Source organism: Manis javanica, chromosome X, assembly GCF_040802235.1.
Source record: "Manis javanica isolate MJ-LG chromosome X, MJ_LKY, whole genome shotgun sequence".
Taxonomy (NCBI): domain Eukaryota; kingdom Metazoa; phylum Chordata; class Mammalia; order Pholidota; family Manidae; genus Manis; species Manis javanica.
Window position 1 is genome coordinate 141329800 of NC_133174.1, and position 12703 is coordinate 141342502.

The 12703-nt window shown below is 39.3% G+C and overlaps 1 protein-coding gene across 3 annotated transcripts in view; it reads right to left on the reverse strand.

Moving 5' to 3' along the window:
- Nucleotides 1-12703, reverse strand: part of TMLHE (trimethyllysine hydroxylase, epsilon) — a 104339-nt gene that overhangs the window by 44723 nt on the left and 46913 nt on the right. For 2 of the 3 annotated variants that reach the window (XR_012127477.1, XM_073227856.1), the window contains exon 7: nt 8861-9097. Coding sequence is in view for 2 of the 3 variants with exons in the window: in XM_073227856.1 (XP_073083957.1) it covers nt 8861-9097 (237 nt within the window). In the remaining variant the exon portion in view is untranslated. Of the gene's footprint in view, nt 1-6014; nt 6081-8860; nt 9098-12703 lie in introns of those variants that run through there. The other variant, XM_073227857.1, reaches the window with a different exon arrangement.

Below are 12703 nucleotides of genomic sequence, written 5' to 3' on the forward strand. Positions count from 1 at the left end.
CCTGGGGTGAATCCCACTTGGTCATGGTGTATGATCCTTTTGACATACTTTTGAATTCGGTTTGCTAATATTTTATTAAGTATTTTTGCATCTACATTCATCAGGGATATTGGTCTGTAATTTTCTTTTTTGGTGGGGTCTTTGCCTGTTTTTGGTATTAGGGTGATGTTGGTTTCATAGAATGACTTTGGGAGTATTCCCTCCTCTTCTATTTTTTGGCAAGCTTTAAGGAGAATGGGTATTATGTCTTCTCTGTGTGTCTGATAAAATTCCGAGGTTAATCCGTCCAACCCGGTTGCTTTGTTCTTGGGTAGTTTTTTGATTGCCGTTTCAATTTCTTTGCTCATAATTGGTTGTTTAACTTTTGTGTTTCTTCCTTGGTCAGTCTTGGAAGGTTGTATTTTTCTAGGAAGTTGTCCATTTCTTCTAGGTTTTCCAGCTTGTTGGCGTATAGGTTTTCACAGTAGTCTTTAATAATTCTTTGTATTTCTGTGGAGTCTGTCGTGATTTTTCCTTTCTCATTTCTGATTCTGTTGATTTGTGTTGATTCTCTTTTTCTCTTAATAAATTTGGCTAGAGGCTTATCTATTTTGTTTATTTTCTCAAAGAACCAGCTCTTGGTTTCATTGATTTTTGCTATTGTTTTATTCTTCTCAATTTTGTTTATTTCTTCTCTGATCTTTATTATGTCCCTCCTTCTGCTGACTTTAGGTCTCATTTGCTCTTCTTTTTCCAATTTCGATAATTGTGATATTAGACTATTCATTTGGAATTGTTCTTCCTTCTTCAGGTGTGCCTGGATTGCTATATACTTTCCTGTTTGGCCTGCTTTCGCTGCATCCCACAGAAGTTGGGGCTTGGTGTCGTTGTTGTCATTTGTTTCTATATATTCCTTGATCTCTATTTTAATTTGTTCATTGATCCATTGCTTATTTAGGAGCATATTGTTAAGCCTCCATGTGTTTGTGAGCTTTTCTGTTTTCTTTGTAGAATTTATTTCTACTTTTATACCTTTGTGGTCTGAAAAATTGGTTGGTAGAATTTCAATATTTTGGATTTTGCTGAGGCTCTTTTTGTGAGCTAGTATGTGGTCTATTCTGGAGAATGTTCCATGTGCACTTGAGAAGAATGTATATCCTGTTGCTTTTGGATGTAGAGTTCTATAGATGTCTATTAGGTCCATCTGCTCTACTGTGTTGTTCAGTGCCTCCGTGTCCTTACTTATTTTCTGCCTGGTGGATCTCTCCTTTGGGGTGAGTGGTGTGTTGAAGTCTCCTAAAATGAATGCATTGCATTCCATTTCCTCGTTTAGTTCTGTTAGTATTTGTTTCACATATGCTGGTGCTCCTGTGTTGGGTGCATATATATTTAGAGTGGTTATATCCTGTTGTTGGACTGAGTCCTTTATTATTATGTAATGTCCTTCTTTATCTCTTGTTACTTTCTTTGTTTTGAAGTCTATTTTGAAAGATATTAGTACTGCAACCCCTGATTTCTTCTCGCCATTGTTTGCCTGAAATATGTTTTTCCATCCCTTGACTTTTAGTTTGTGCATATCTTTGGGTTTGAGGTGAGTTTCTTGTAAGCAGCATATAGATGGGTCTTGCTTTTTTATCCACTCTGTTACTCTGTGTCTTTTGATTGGTGCATTCAGTCCGTTTACATTTAGGGTGACTATTGAGAGATATGTACTTATTGCCATTGCAGGCTTTAAATTTGTGGTTACCAAAGGTTCAATGTTAGCCTCTTTAGTATCTTACTTCCTAACTTAGCTCACTTATTGAGCTGTTATATACAGTGTCTGGAGATTCTTTTCTTCTCTCCCTTCTTATTTCTCCTCCTCCATTCTCATATGTTGGGTGTTTTGTTCTGTGCTCTTTCTAGGAGTGCTCCCATCTAGAGCAGTCCCTGTAAGATGCCCTGTAGAGGTGGTTTGTGGGAAGCAAATTCCCTCAGCTTTTGCTTGTCTGGGAATTGTTTAATCCCGCCATCATATTTAAATGATAGTCGTGCTGGATACAGTATCCTTGGTTCAAGGCCCTTCTGTTTCATTGCATTAAATATATCATGCCATTCTCTTCTGGCCTGTAGGGTTTCTGTCGAGAAGTCTGATGTTAGCCTGATGGGTTTTCCTTTATAGGTGACCTTTTTCTCTCTAGCTGCCTTTAAAACTCTTTCCTTGTCCTTGATCTTTGCCACTTTAATTATTATGTGTCTTGGTGTTGTCCTCCTTGGATCCTTTCTGTTGGGGTTTCTGTGTATTTCCGTGGTCTGTTTGATTATTTCCTCCTCCAGTTTGGGGAAGTTTTCAGCAATTATTTCTTCCAAGATACTTTCCGTACCTTTTCCTCTCTCTTCTTCTTCTGGTTCCCCTATAATACGGATATCGTTCCTTTTGGATTGGTCACACTGTTCTCTTAATATTGTTTTATTACTGGAGATCCTTTTATCTCTCTCTATGTCAGCTTCTATGCGTTCCTGTGGTTTCAATTCCATCAATGGCCTCTTGGATCTTATCCATTCTGCTTATAAATCCTTCCAGAGTTTGTTTAATTTCTGTGATCTCCTTTCTGGCATGTGTGATCTCCCTCTGGACTTCATCCCATTTTTCTTGCGTATTTCTCTGCATCTCTGTCAGCATGTTTATGATTTTTATTTTGAATTCTTTGTCAGGAAGACTGGTTAGTTCTGCCTCCTTCTCTGGTGTCTCTGTGATCTTGGTTTGCATGTAATTTTGTCTTTTCATGGTGATAGGAATAGTTTGCAGAGCTGGGACTAGTGTCGGCTGGAAGAACTTCCCTTCTTGTTGGTTTGTGGCCTTCCTCTCCTGGGAGAGTAACGACCTCTAGTGGCTTTTGCTGGGCAGGTGTGCACAGACAGGGCTTCTGATTCCTGCCCGGCTGCAATGGAGTTTATCTCCACTGTTGCTGTGGGCGTGGCCTGGCTTGGGCTGTGGCTCCAAAGTGGTGGAGTTGCGTTCTAGGAGGAGCGGCCGGGAGGCTATTTATCTCCATAAGGGTCCTCTGTGCTCCCTGTAGCCCAGGGGATTAGAGTGCCCAGAGATCCCTGGAATCCCTACCTCTGGACTAAGTGTCCCGCCCTGCCCCTTTAAGACTTCGAAAAAGCACCCGCCGAAACCAAACAACGACCACAAAAAATAAATAAATAAATAAAATGGCCCCTCGTTTTTCTTTATTCTCTGGCGACAGCCTCGGGCACCTGCTCAGCAGTCTTGCTACCCTGTTTCCCTAGTATTGGGGTCCCTGTCCCTTTAAGACTTCCAAAAAGCACACGCCACAATGAAACAACAACAACAACAACAACAAAAAAGATGGCCGCTCTCTTTTCTTTTGTCATCCGGCGCTGGCCTCCGGTACCCGTTCACCCGTCTTGTTGCCCTGTTTCCCTAGTATCCGGGACCCTGCGCATGCACTGTGTCTGCGCTCTGGTGCGGATTGCTGGGGCTGGGTGTTCAGCAGTCCTGGTCTCCCTCTCCCTCCCAGCTGTGACTTCTCTCCTCCCACCGGGAGCTGGGGGGAGGGGCGCTCGTGACCCACCAGGCCGGAGTTTGTATCTTACCCCCTTTGCGAGGCGCTGGGTTCTCGCACTTGTAGATGTGGTCTGGATGTTGTCCTGTGTCCTCTGGTCTTTATTCTAAGAAGAGTTGTCTTTGTTATATTTTCATAGGTATATGTGGTTTTGGGAGGAGATTTCCGCTGCTCTATTCACGCCGCCAACTTCCTAACATTTCATTTTTGTAGGTGGTGCCCTCTAGTGCCCAGAAAGTCTACTCTCTGGAGCTGCTCAGGTCCTGAGCCATGGCAGGGGTTGCAGAAGAGCAGCACTGGTGCCTGTTGGGAGGAAGAAGGTCTTTCCTGCTTCCTTGCTGCAGCTGCCTGTCTCCACTGCCAGGATCAGTAGGCTGAGTGTGCAGGGAGAAGCCTCTATGGTTTGCACTTGTAGCTGCTATAGGTGGGTCTGGCCCAATAGCAGGGACAGCCAATTTGTGAGCTAGTTGGGAGGAAGGCACAGCAGGCTGCATATCATGGTGTCTGGCCTCAGAGCTGCATAGCCAGCCAGGGAGATGGAACACCTGAAGCTCCTGAAAGTTCCCAACCTGCTGGACAGATTGTGCCCAGTTTTTTGCACCTGTCCTTTCCCCTGAGCAGCAAGCTCTGTACAATCCTTGCCCCTTTAGCAGCCCTCTCTCTTAGGAATTCTCTCAGACTGCCCATCTTTCTTTTGTCTCAGAGCAGCTGGATGTGGATCCCTGTTTTCCACAAGCAGCTGGAATCTCAGTGTCTCCAAGTATTCCACCTTTCTTAGCTTTCCAACCCCACTAATTTCTAGAGCAGCATGTAATATAGGTTCATGCTCCCAGAGCAGACCTCCAGGGCTGGGTGTTCAGCAGTCCTAGGCCTCCACTCCCTCCCTGCTCTGTTTCTCTTTCTCCCTCTGGTGAACTGGGGTGGGGGAGGGGCTTGGGTCCCGCTGGATCACGGCTTTGGTACTTTACTCTGTTCCTTGAGGCCTGGTCTTTTCCCCAGGTGTAGACAGTCTGACACAGCCTTCTTTCCTGTTGCTCTGTCAGGATTTGATGTATTTGCTATATTTTCATATTATATGTCATTTTGGGAGGAGGTTTCTGCTTCACATCTCTCACCACCATTTTTAATCCTCTCTCTCAATTTTAAACTTTCTCAGTAGAGGAAGGTGGAAGGAAACTGAAGGATAAAGTGTTTCTCTTGCTATTTCGGGCCCTGGCCAGAGTCTGGCTCTGTGATGTGAGTCTATTAGGTAGTACCAGCCCTCCGGGCCCAAGGAGTTATTACCTGTGTGATTTTGAAACATCATCTTGGCGATAACCTTTCTACAACCCTCTCACAGAGCCTCCTCCTGCATGCAGCCACCTGTCTAGACTCCCTGGGAAAGCTCCTGCATGACTTGTGTGCAGCCTCCCATGTTTGGCAGGGTTGTATACTGAAGAGTCATTCAGCAAGCTCCCATCCCTAACTCCCATCTCCTGCAATCTATGTGCTCTTAAATCTTTCTGCTTTCACTTGCACCCAGATCTCCTTGTACCATCTTGCTGACTGTCTTCTCTGCCTTTTCCCTATAGTCAGGTAAGGTGGCCTATTGTTTGCTAAACAACTCTAGACCAGCACCTGCCTGGCCAAAACAACAACTTGTCTGCTTCAAGGTGGCTGAAACACTCTTTCTTTAAGGTCTGAACCACTTCCAGGTTTATTCTTCCTTGGATACCCTGCCTTAGTCCTAGGGCACTATACAGAATTTCCCTATATCTTATAGTTACTCTTTTATCAGAGTTCATAATTTTTATATTAAACTTTACCTGTTTAACATACTGTGTGATATGTATCTCTTGATTGGACTACACTATTAATATACACATGTGTGTACAGTAATAAATCATGATGAAGTACAGTTTATCCTAGGAGTGAAAGGTTGGTTTAACACTTGAAAATAAATAAATATAATTTACCATATTAACAGAATAAAGAAGAAAAATCACATGATTATTTTAATTGATAACTGAAATGAAGAGAAGGCATTTATCAAAGTTTAAAATCTATTCATGATTTTAAAAAACTGAGCAAACTTGGAAGGGTAACTCCTCAAGTGGATAAAAGATACCACTTGAAACCCTTATAGCTAACATCATACATGGCAAAATACTGAACACTCTCATCCTAAGCATGTCTGGTCTTGCCTCTCTTATTTAATATAGTACTGAAAGTGCTAGCAGTGTAATAAAGCAAGAAAAACAAATAAATAAGTATATATGTTGGAAAGGAAGAAATGAATCTGTCCCTAAAACACAACTGTTAATGTAGAAAATCCCAAGACACCTAAAAAAACAAACAAAAATATCTTAGAACTAATGAATGATCTTAGCAAGGCTATAGAATACCATGGTAACTTAAAAAGAATACAGTTACTTTTTATAATGGCAACAAACAATTGGAAAATAATATTAAAATTTTATTTCATAATACCATCAAAACATAAAATATATACAATATCCGTGTCTTCAAAACTGCAAATTACTGCTGAAAATCCTAAATAAATAGAAAGATAAGATCATGTTCATGGATTGGAAGACTCAAAACTGTTAGTTTGTCACTTCTCCCCAGAATGATCTATAAATTCAAGCAATCCTAATCATAATCCTAACAGGCTTTATCCTAAAAAATTGACAAGAGGATTTTAAATTTTTTTTTGAGAGGGCATCTCTCATATTTATTGATCAAATGGTTGTTAACAACAATAAAATTCTGTATAGGGGGGTCAATGCTCAATGCACAGTCATTAATCCATCTCAAGCCTAGTTCTCTTCAGTCTCCAATCTTCTGAAGCATAACGAACAAGTTCTTAGATGGTGAGCAAATTCTTACATAGTGAATAAGTTCTTACATGGAGGATTTTAAAATTTATATGGAAATGTAAATAGTCTGGAACAAGGGTTGGCAAACTATGGTCTGTGGGCCAAATACAGCTCACTGCCTGTCTTCGTAAGTAATGTTTTATTGGAACACAACCACACCCATTCATTTACATATTGTCTATGGCTACCGTTGTGCTTCCACAATAGTATTAAGTAGTTGTGACAGAGATCATATGGCTCACAAAGTACTATCTGGCTTAAAATACATATGGCTTAAAAATGTACTATCTGGCCCTTTATAGAAAACTCCGTAGACCCCTGATCTAGAATATCCAAAATAATTTTGAAAAAGAACAAAGTTCATAAACATTTTACCTGACTTTAAAACACTATAAATCTCAAGTAGCCAAGACAGTGTGGAATTGTCACAAGGATCCACAAATAGATAATGGAACCAAATAGGGAGGCCAGGAAGAAACCCTCATTTATATGGTCATTTGATTTTTGACAGAGTTGCAAAAGCAATCCAATAGGAGAAAGGAAGATCTTTTCACCAAATGGTAGTAATAACACCTGGATATCCACATGTGAAATATATGATCTTCCACCCCTACCTCACAACATGGAAAAATTAATTTGAGATAGATTACAGGCTTAAATGTAAAAGATAAAACCAGAACACCTTTAGAAAAAATAGAATATCATCATGTCATTGGAGTAGTCAAAGATTTCTTACACAGGTCACAGAAACAATGATCATTAAAGGAAAAACTGATCAATTACACTTCATTAAAATTAAAATTTCTGCTCATCAAAAGACATTGTTAAAAAATTAGTAGGTAAGCCACAGACTATAATATTCTAAAAACATATATGAGGTAATAACTGGTGACCAGGGTATATAAAGAACTCCTACAACTCAATAATGAAATGACAACCCAGTGAAAAAACGGGCAAAAGATTTAACCAGATATTTCACAAAGGATGACATATGAATGGCCAATAAGCACATGGAAAGATGCTCAACATCATCAATCATCAAAAAAATGCAAATTAAAACCCCAAGGACATATCCATCACAATGGCTGACAACATAAAGTGTTGGAAAGGATGTGGGGAAGCTACAACTCTCATTCATTGTTGGCAACTGCTTATGAAACTAAACACACACTTACTCTATGACCCAGCAGTTCCACTCTTAGGTATTTATGTGAATGAAATGAAAACACATATATAACAAAAATACTTTTACATGAATGTTCATGACAGTTTTATCCATAATAACCCCAACCTGGAAACAGCCCAGTTGTTTATTCATAAAAGAATGGATTTACTATTCTAGAACAGGCAAAAGTATATATGGTGCTGAAAAATAAAAATGGTTTCCTCTGGGGGTGTGTGTGTGTAGGGCTGGACTGGGAAGGGGTATAAGGGTACATTCTGCAGTGATGTTAGCATTCTATATCTTGATATGGGTTTGGTCTACATAGGTGTATACATTTGTCAAAATGCAGCAAGTGTATATTTACTATTTTTAACATCATTGTATGTAAATTTTACCTCACTATAAAAAATATGTAAACAAATATTGAACTCTACTTAAGGATACAACTGTTGAAGCATTTCAAAGAGACATGTACTCCTTTCCTATCTGCAATGTACTTTGAAATGTATCAAAAATAAGATTAGTTGATAAATGGATAGCTAGGTAATAAAGCAAGTATAGTAATATCTTAATAGTAGAATCTAGGTTGTAGGTCTATGGGTTTCTCCCGTGTTTTCAAGTTTTTGGTATGTTTAAAAATATTCATAATAAAATGTTGGAAAAAATACTGAGCACCTACTCATTATTCTAGGCAATGGAGATACAAGAGATGACTGATAGTTTTCCAGAGGAGGGCATCCAAGGGAAGTGAATTAGTATTTACATAGTTCCTACTATGTGTTAGGGGTAATAATTAATTTTTTTCTTCAGAACTGGATATGGAAGAACAGGCTGGAAATGAGTAGAGGTGATGAGTTCAGTCTTGAATATGATGTGTTTTATGATCCTAGAAGATATCTAAGTGGTGGTATTTTAGTAGACTACTGGATATACAGGTTAGGAGATTTGCATAAATCTGGGCTACAGACAAATGTGGTCATCATGCTTTTGGATACCATAGCTGCTTGGTCACTAGCACAATTAAATAATTGTTCTTTATTTTAATAGTGTTTTCGTTTTAAAATACTATCTCAACTCTCCTCCACCAACTACAAAAATCTAGTTTTCCTTGCCTGTTGGTCTGTTTACTATTCCATGGGAATTAGACTAGGAATAGGAATTATACTGAGAAGAATCTATGGAATAGCAAGATTAAAGTGTGGCAGATATAAGGATCTTAGAGATTTTCATTACATTAGGCTAATATTTGGTAAATAAATTACACTGGGAGATAGTTCTTTGGTACTCACCTGATCAAATAAAGTTCTTTATTCCATGGGTAGATATTCAAGACTGGTCCAACCCCAATCATGTGGTTGTGACAGTCTCCAACATTTTCAATATATTCATGCTTCAATGGCACTTTGCTGAGGAGTTCATATTCCTCAGGCGCCTTTTGAAGTACCTGTCCTGCTGCATAGAATCCATCTACTAGCAGTGTCCTGCCACCTGTTCCTTCATGCTTAAGACAGTGAAACACTTGAATGCTAGAGAAGGAAAAAATAAAATTATTCTGTTCAGTGGAGAAAATGGAATGTATCAAAAATTAGAAAATTATATATAAAATGATTACTGAACCTACTTGTGTCATTTATTTTCATGAATAAATAAATCTCATTTCCCAATAATCTTCCTTTCATAGCCAATTGAACTACTTCTGTTCTTTCAAATATTAAAGCCTCTGTTGGTTTCTTCTAAACATATGCAACATATCTTGAAGTCCGTATGTACCAGACCCTAGGAATACTAGCATGAATAAGGTACAGTCTCTGTTTTTAAAAAATTCATAGTTTACTAAGAAGAGATAAAGCAAATAACTACAAATAAAGTATCATAGGCACTAAAATAAGATTGTATACAAGATATAGTCGGGCTGTAAAGAAGTGAAATTACCCTAGTAGGGTGTTGTAAAGAGACACATTTTAGAGTGGATGAGGATGGCTTTCTTTAGTCTTAAAGAATGAGAAAGAGTTGAATTGGGATGAGACTGAGGTGAGGAGAGGGCATTCCAGGCTGAGAAAAAGTATGACCAACGATACCAATGTAAAAGAACGTATATTCAAGGAAGAGAGTAAGAAGTTCCTATCAGTATAGCACAGAGAACCACAGAAGGATTTTAAACTGGGAGACTGTATTGTCATATTAACATTTTTAAGACTTGCTTATGATGATAGTATAGGAGATGAAGTGATGGGAAGCAAGATGACAAAAAAAGTGGATAACTGAAAGAGTAGAGAAAAACACTGTGCACTTAAGCTTAGAGAACGGTGTTACAGAAAAGAACACATACTTAAGAGATACTACAGTGGTAGAACTGGAAAGATTTGATAACGTATTATATGTGGAGGATGAAAAGCAAGCAAAAATCTAGAATGACTCTAGGTTTCTCAATTATGCAACCTGATAGATGATAATGCCATTTGCCAAAACAGAGAGTGCAGGAAGATATGTAACTGGATGATAGTGAGGGACTGTGAGGTGTTGACGAAGAAGTTCAGTTTAGGGGCATGTTGAAACAGTTGTCATATGTGGTTGGAAATGTTAACAGGGAAAGCAAAGGCAACTATTAATGGACTGGAAAACTGAAATATAATTTTCCAATTAATGAGGGCAAAATAAAGCTAATAGCAATTTAGAAAAAAAGAAAAATTAGAGAAAGTGAACAAGAAAGTAGAATAAGAAATAAACACAAATAAAGATGGAAGGAATAAAAGCAAGGAGAACGTAATATAAATAAATACAATTAAAAGGACAAAGGTCAGTTCTGGTCTGTTGAGCTCTCTGTGGAACTTCTCGGTCAGGATTATTGAGTAGCCAGCTGAAGGGGTTTAACTCAGAAGAGGGGTAGATTTGGCAGTTGTCTGTACATGACAGTTAAAGCCAACAATGCGGGAGAAAAGAGGGGCAAGCAGATAAACCTTGAGAGACAACAATATTTAGGACATGGACAGAGGAGAATAAGCCAGCACAGGAGACTGAAGAAAAATAATGAGAGATATAGGAGGAAAACCAGAAAAGAAGTAATATTTAAGAAGAGGTAGTGGTTAATGGCATGTCCCAGGAGGTCAAGTAAGATGGAGACTGAAAGGTACACACTAGGTATGGCAATAAGTTAGTTGCTGGTGACTTTGGGGAGAGTAATTTTAATTGGGAGGGGCTTGGATGAACTAGCTAAGGGTTTGAGGAGTGAAAGGGAAGTGAGAATGAAAAGATACTGAACGTAGATAACTCTTTTAATAAGTTTAGTGAAGGAGGAGTAAGGAGAGGCTGTAACTAGACGGAGACAGAATCCAAGGAAGTGTACAGAAGTAGAGATTTAGGACATGAGAAGCCAAAAGGAAGGAGGCACAGAAATGCTACTTGCTCAAGATCTGAAGCTCATTAATGTATGTTCCAGCTGGGATGCAAATCCAGATCTGCTTGGTGCCATAGCCTGAATTCTTAACCATTCTTTTTTTTTTTTAGGAGAGCAAGGCAGAGACTTTTATTTAGGCATAAAGCAAAAGGACAGAGCTCCTGGCTCAGGCCAGGAGGGGACTAGAGAGTCCCAGGGTGGTGTGTTGTGTAGGGTTTTGTTTGATATGATTGATATACACTTTTATGAAGGTTTCACATGAAAAAACAATGTGGTTACTACAGTTACCCATATTATCAAGTCCCCGCCCAGACCCCAATGCAGTCACTGTCCAGTGCAGCAAGTTGCCGGAGATCCACTATGTGCCTTCTCTGTGCTACACTGTTCTCTGTGTGATCCCCCACACTGTGTGTACTAAACATAATACCCCTCAGTCCCCTTCTCCCTCCCTCCCCGCCCGCCCTCCCCCACCCCTCCCCTTTGGTAACCACTAGTTCCTTCTTGGAGTCTCTGAGTCTGCTGCCATTTTGTTCCTTCAGTTTTGCCTCATTGTTATACTCCACAAATGAGGGAAATCATTTGGCATTTGTCTTTCTCCACCTGCCTTATTTCACTGAGTATAATGTCCTCCAGCTCCATCCATGTTGTCGCAAATGGTAGGATTTGTTTCTTTCTTATGGCTGAATAGTATTCCATTGTATATATGTACCACATCTTCTTTATCCATTCATCTACAGATGGACACTTAGGTTGCTTCCATATCTTGACTATTGTAAAAAGTGCTGCGATGAACATAAGGGTGCATATGCCTTTTTGAATCTGAGAAGTTGTATTCTTTGGGTATATTCCAAGGAGTGGGATTCCAGGGTCAAATGGTATTTTTATTTATTTTTTTTGAGGAACCTCCATATTGCTTTCCACAATGGTTGAACTAGCTTACATTCCCACCAGCAGTGTAGGAGGGTTCCCCTTTCTCCGCATCCTCGCCAATATTTGTTGTTCTTAATCTTTTGGATGGTGGCCATCCTTACTGGTGTGAGGTGATATCTCATTGTGGTTTTAATTTGCATTTCTGTGATGATTAGTGATGTGGAGCATCTTTTCATGTGTCTGTTGGCCATCTGAATTTCTTCTTTGGAGAACCGTCTCTTCACATCCTCTGCCCATTTGTTAATCAGGTTATTTGCTTTTTGGGTGCTGAGGTGTGTAAGTTCTTTATATATTTTGGATGTTAACCCCTTGTCAGATCTGTCATTTACAAATATATTCTCCCATACTGTAGGATGCCTTTTTGTTTTGTTGATGATGTCCTTTCTTAACCATTCTTGTTAAAGTGTTAATAAATGTGCTTGGTCCTTGCTGTTGATTAGGAAGGATTAAACTAAAAGCACAGAAAACTACTTATCTCTGGTAGTAGGCAGAGAGAACAGTTAGTCAATATTTGAACCTCAGCCCATGTTCAGCTGCTTCTCATCCTATTTCTTATTTCTTCCTTCTGTATTCCCTAGAATAAGGATGCAAACTGTTGGTCTCCTCATATATTGATAACATTTAGCAGGAGCTCTAAAACCTGCTTTATTCTTCCTCCCCCAAACCAAACATTCTTAAGTTACAAACCCTGAAGGAAATCAATTGTACCACAATCAATTGAATAAACTGGCTTCAGATTTCCCTCTATGAGATCAAGATAACAGTTCAACACACCACCAGTTCATCACCCTCTCATATTGTCTTTATA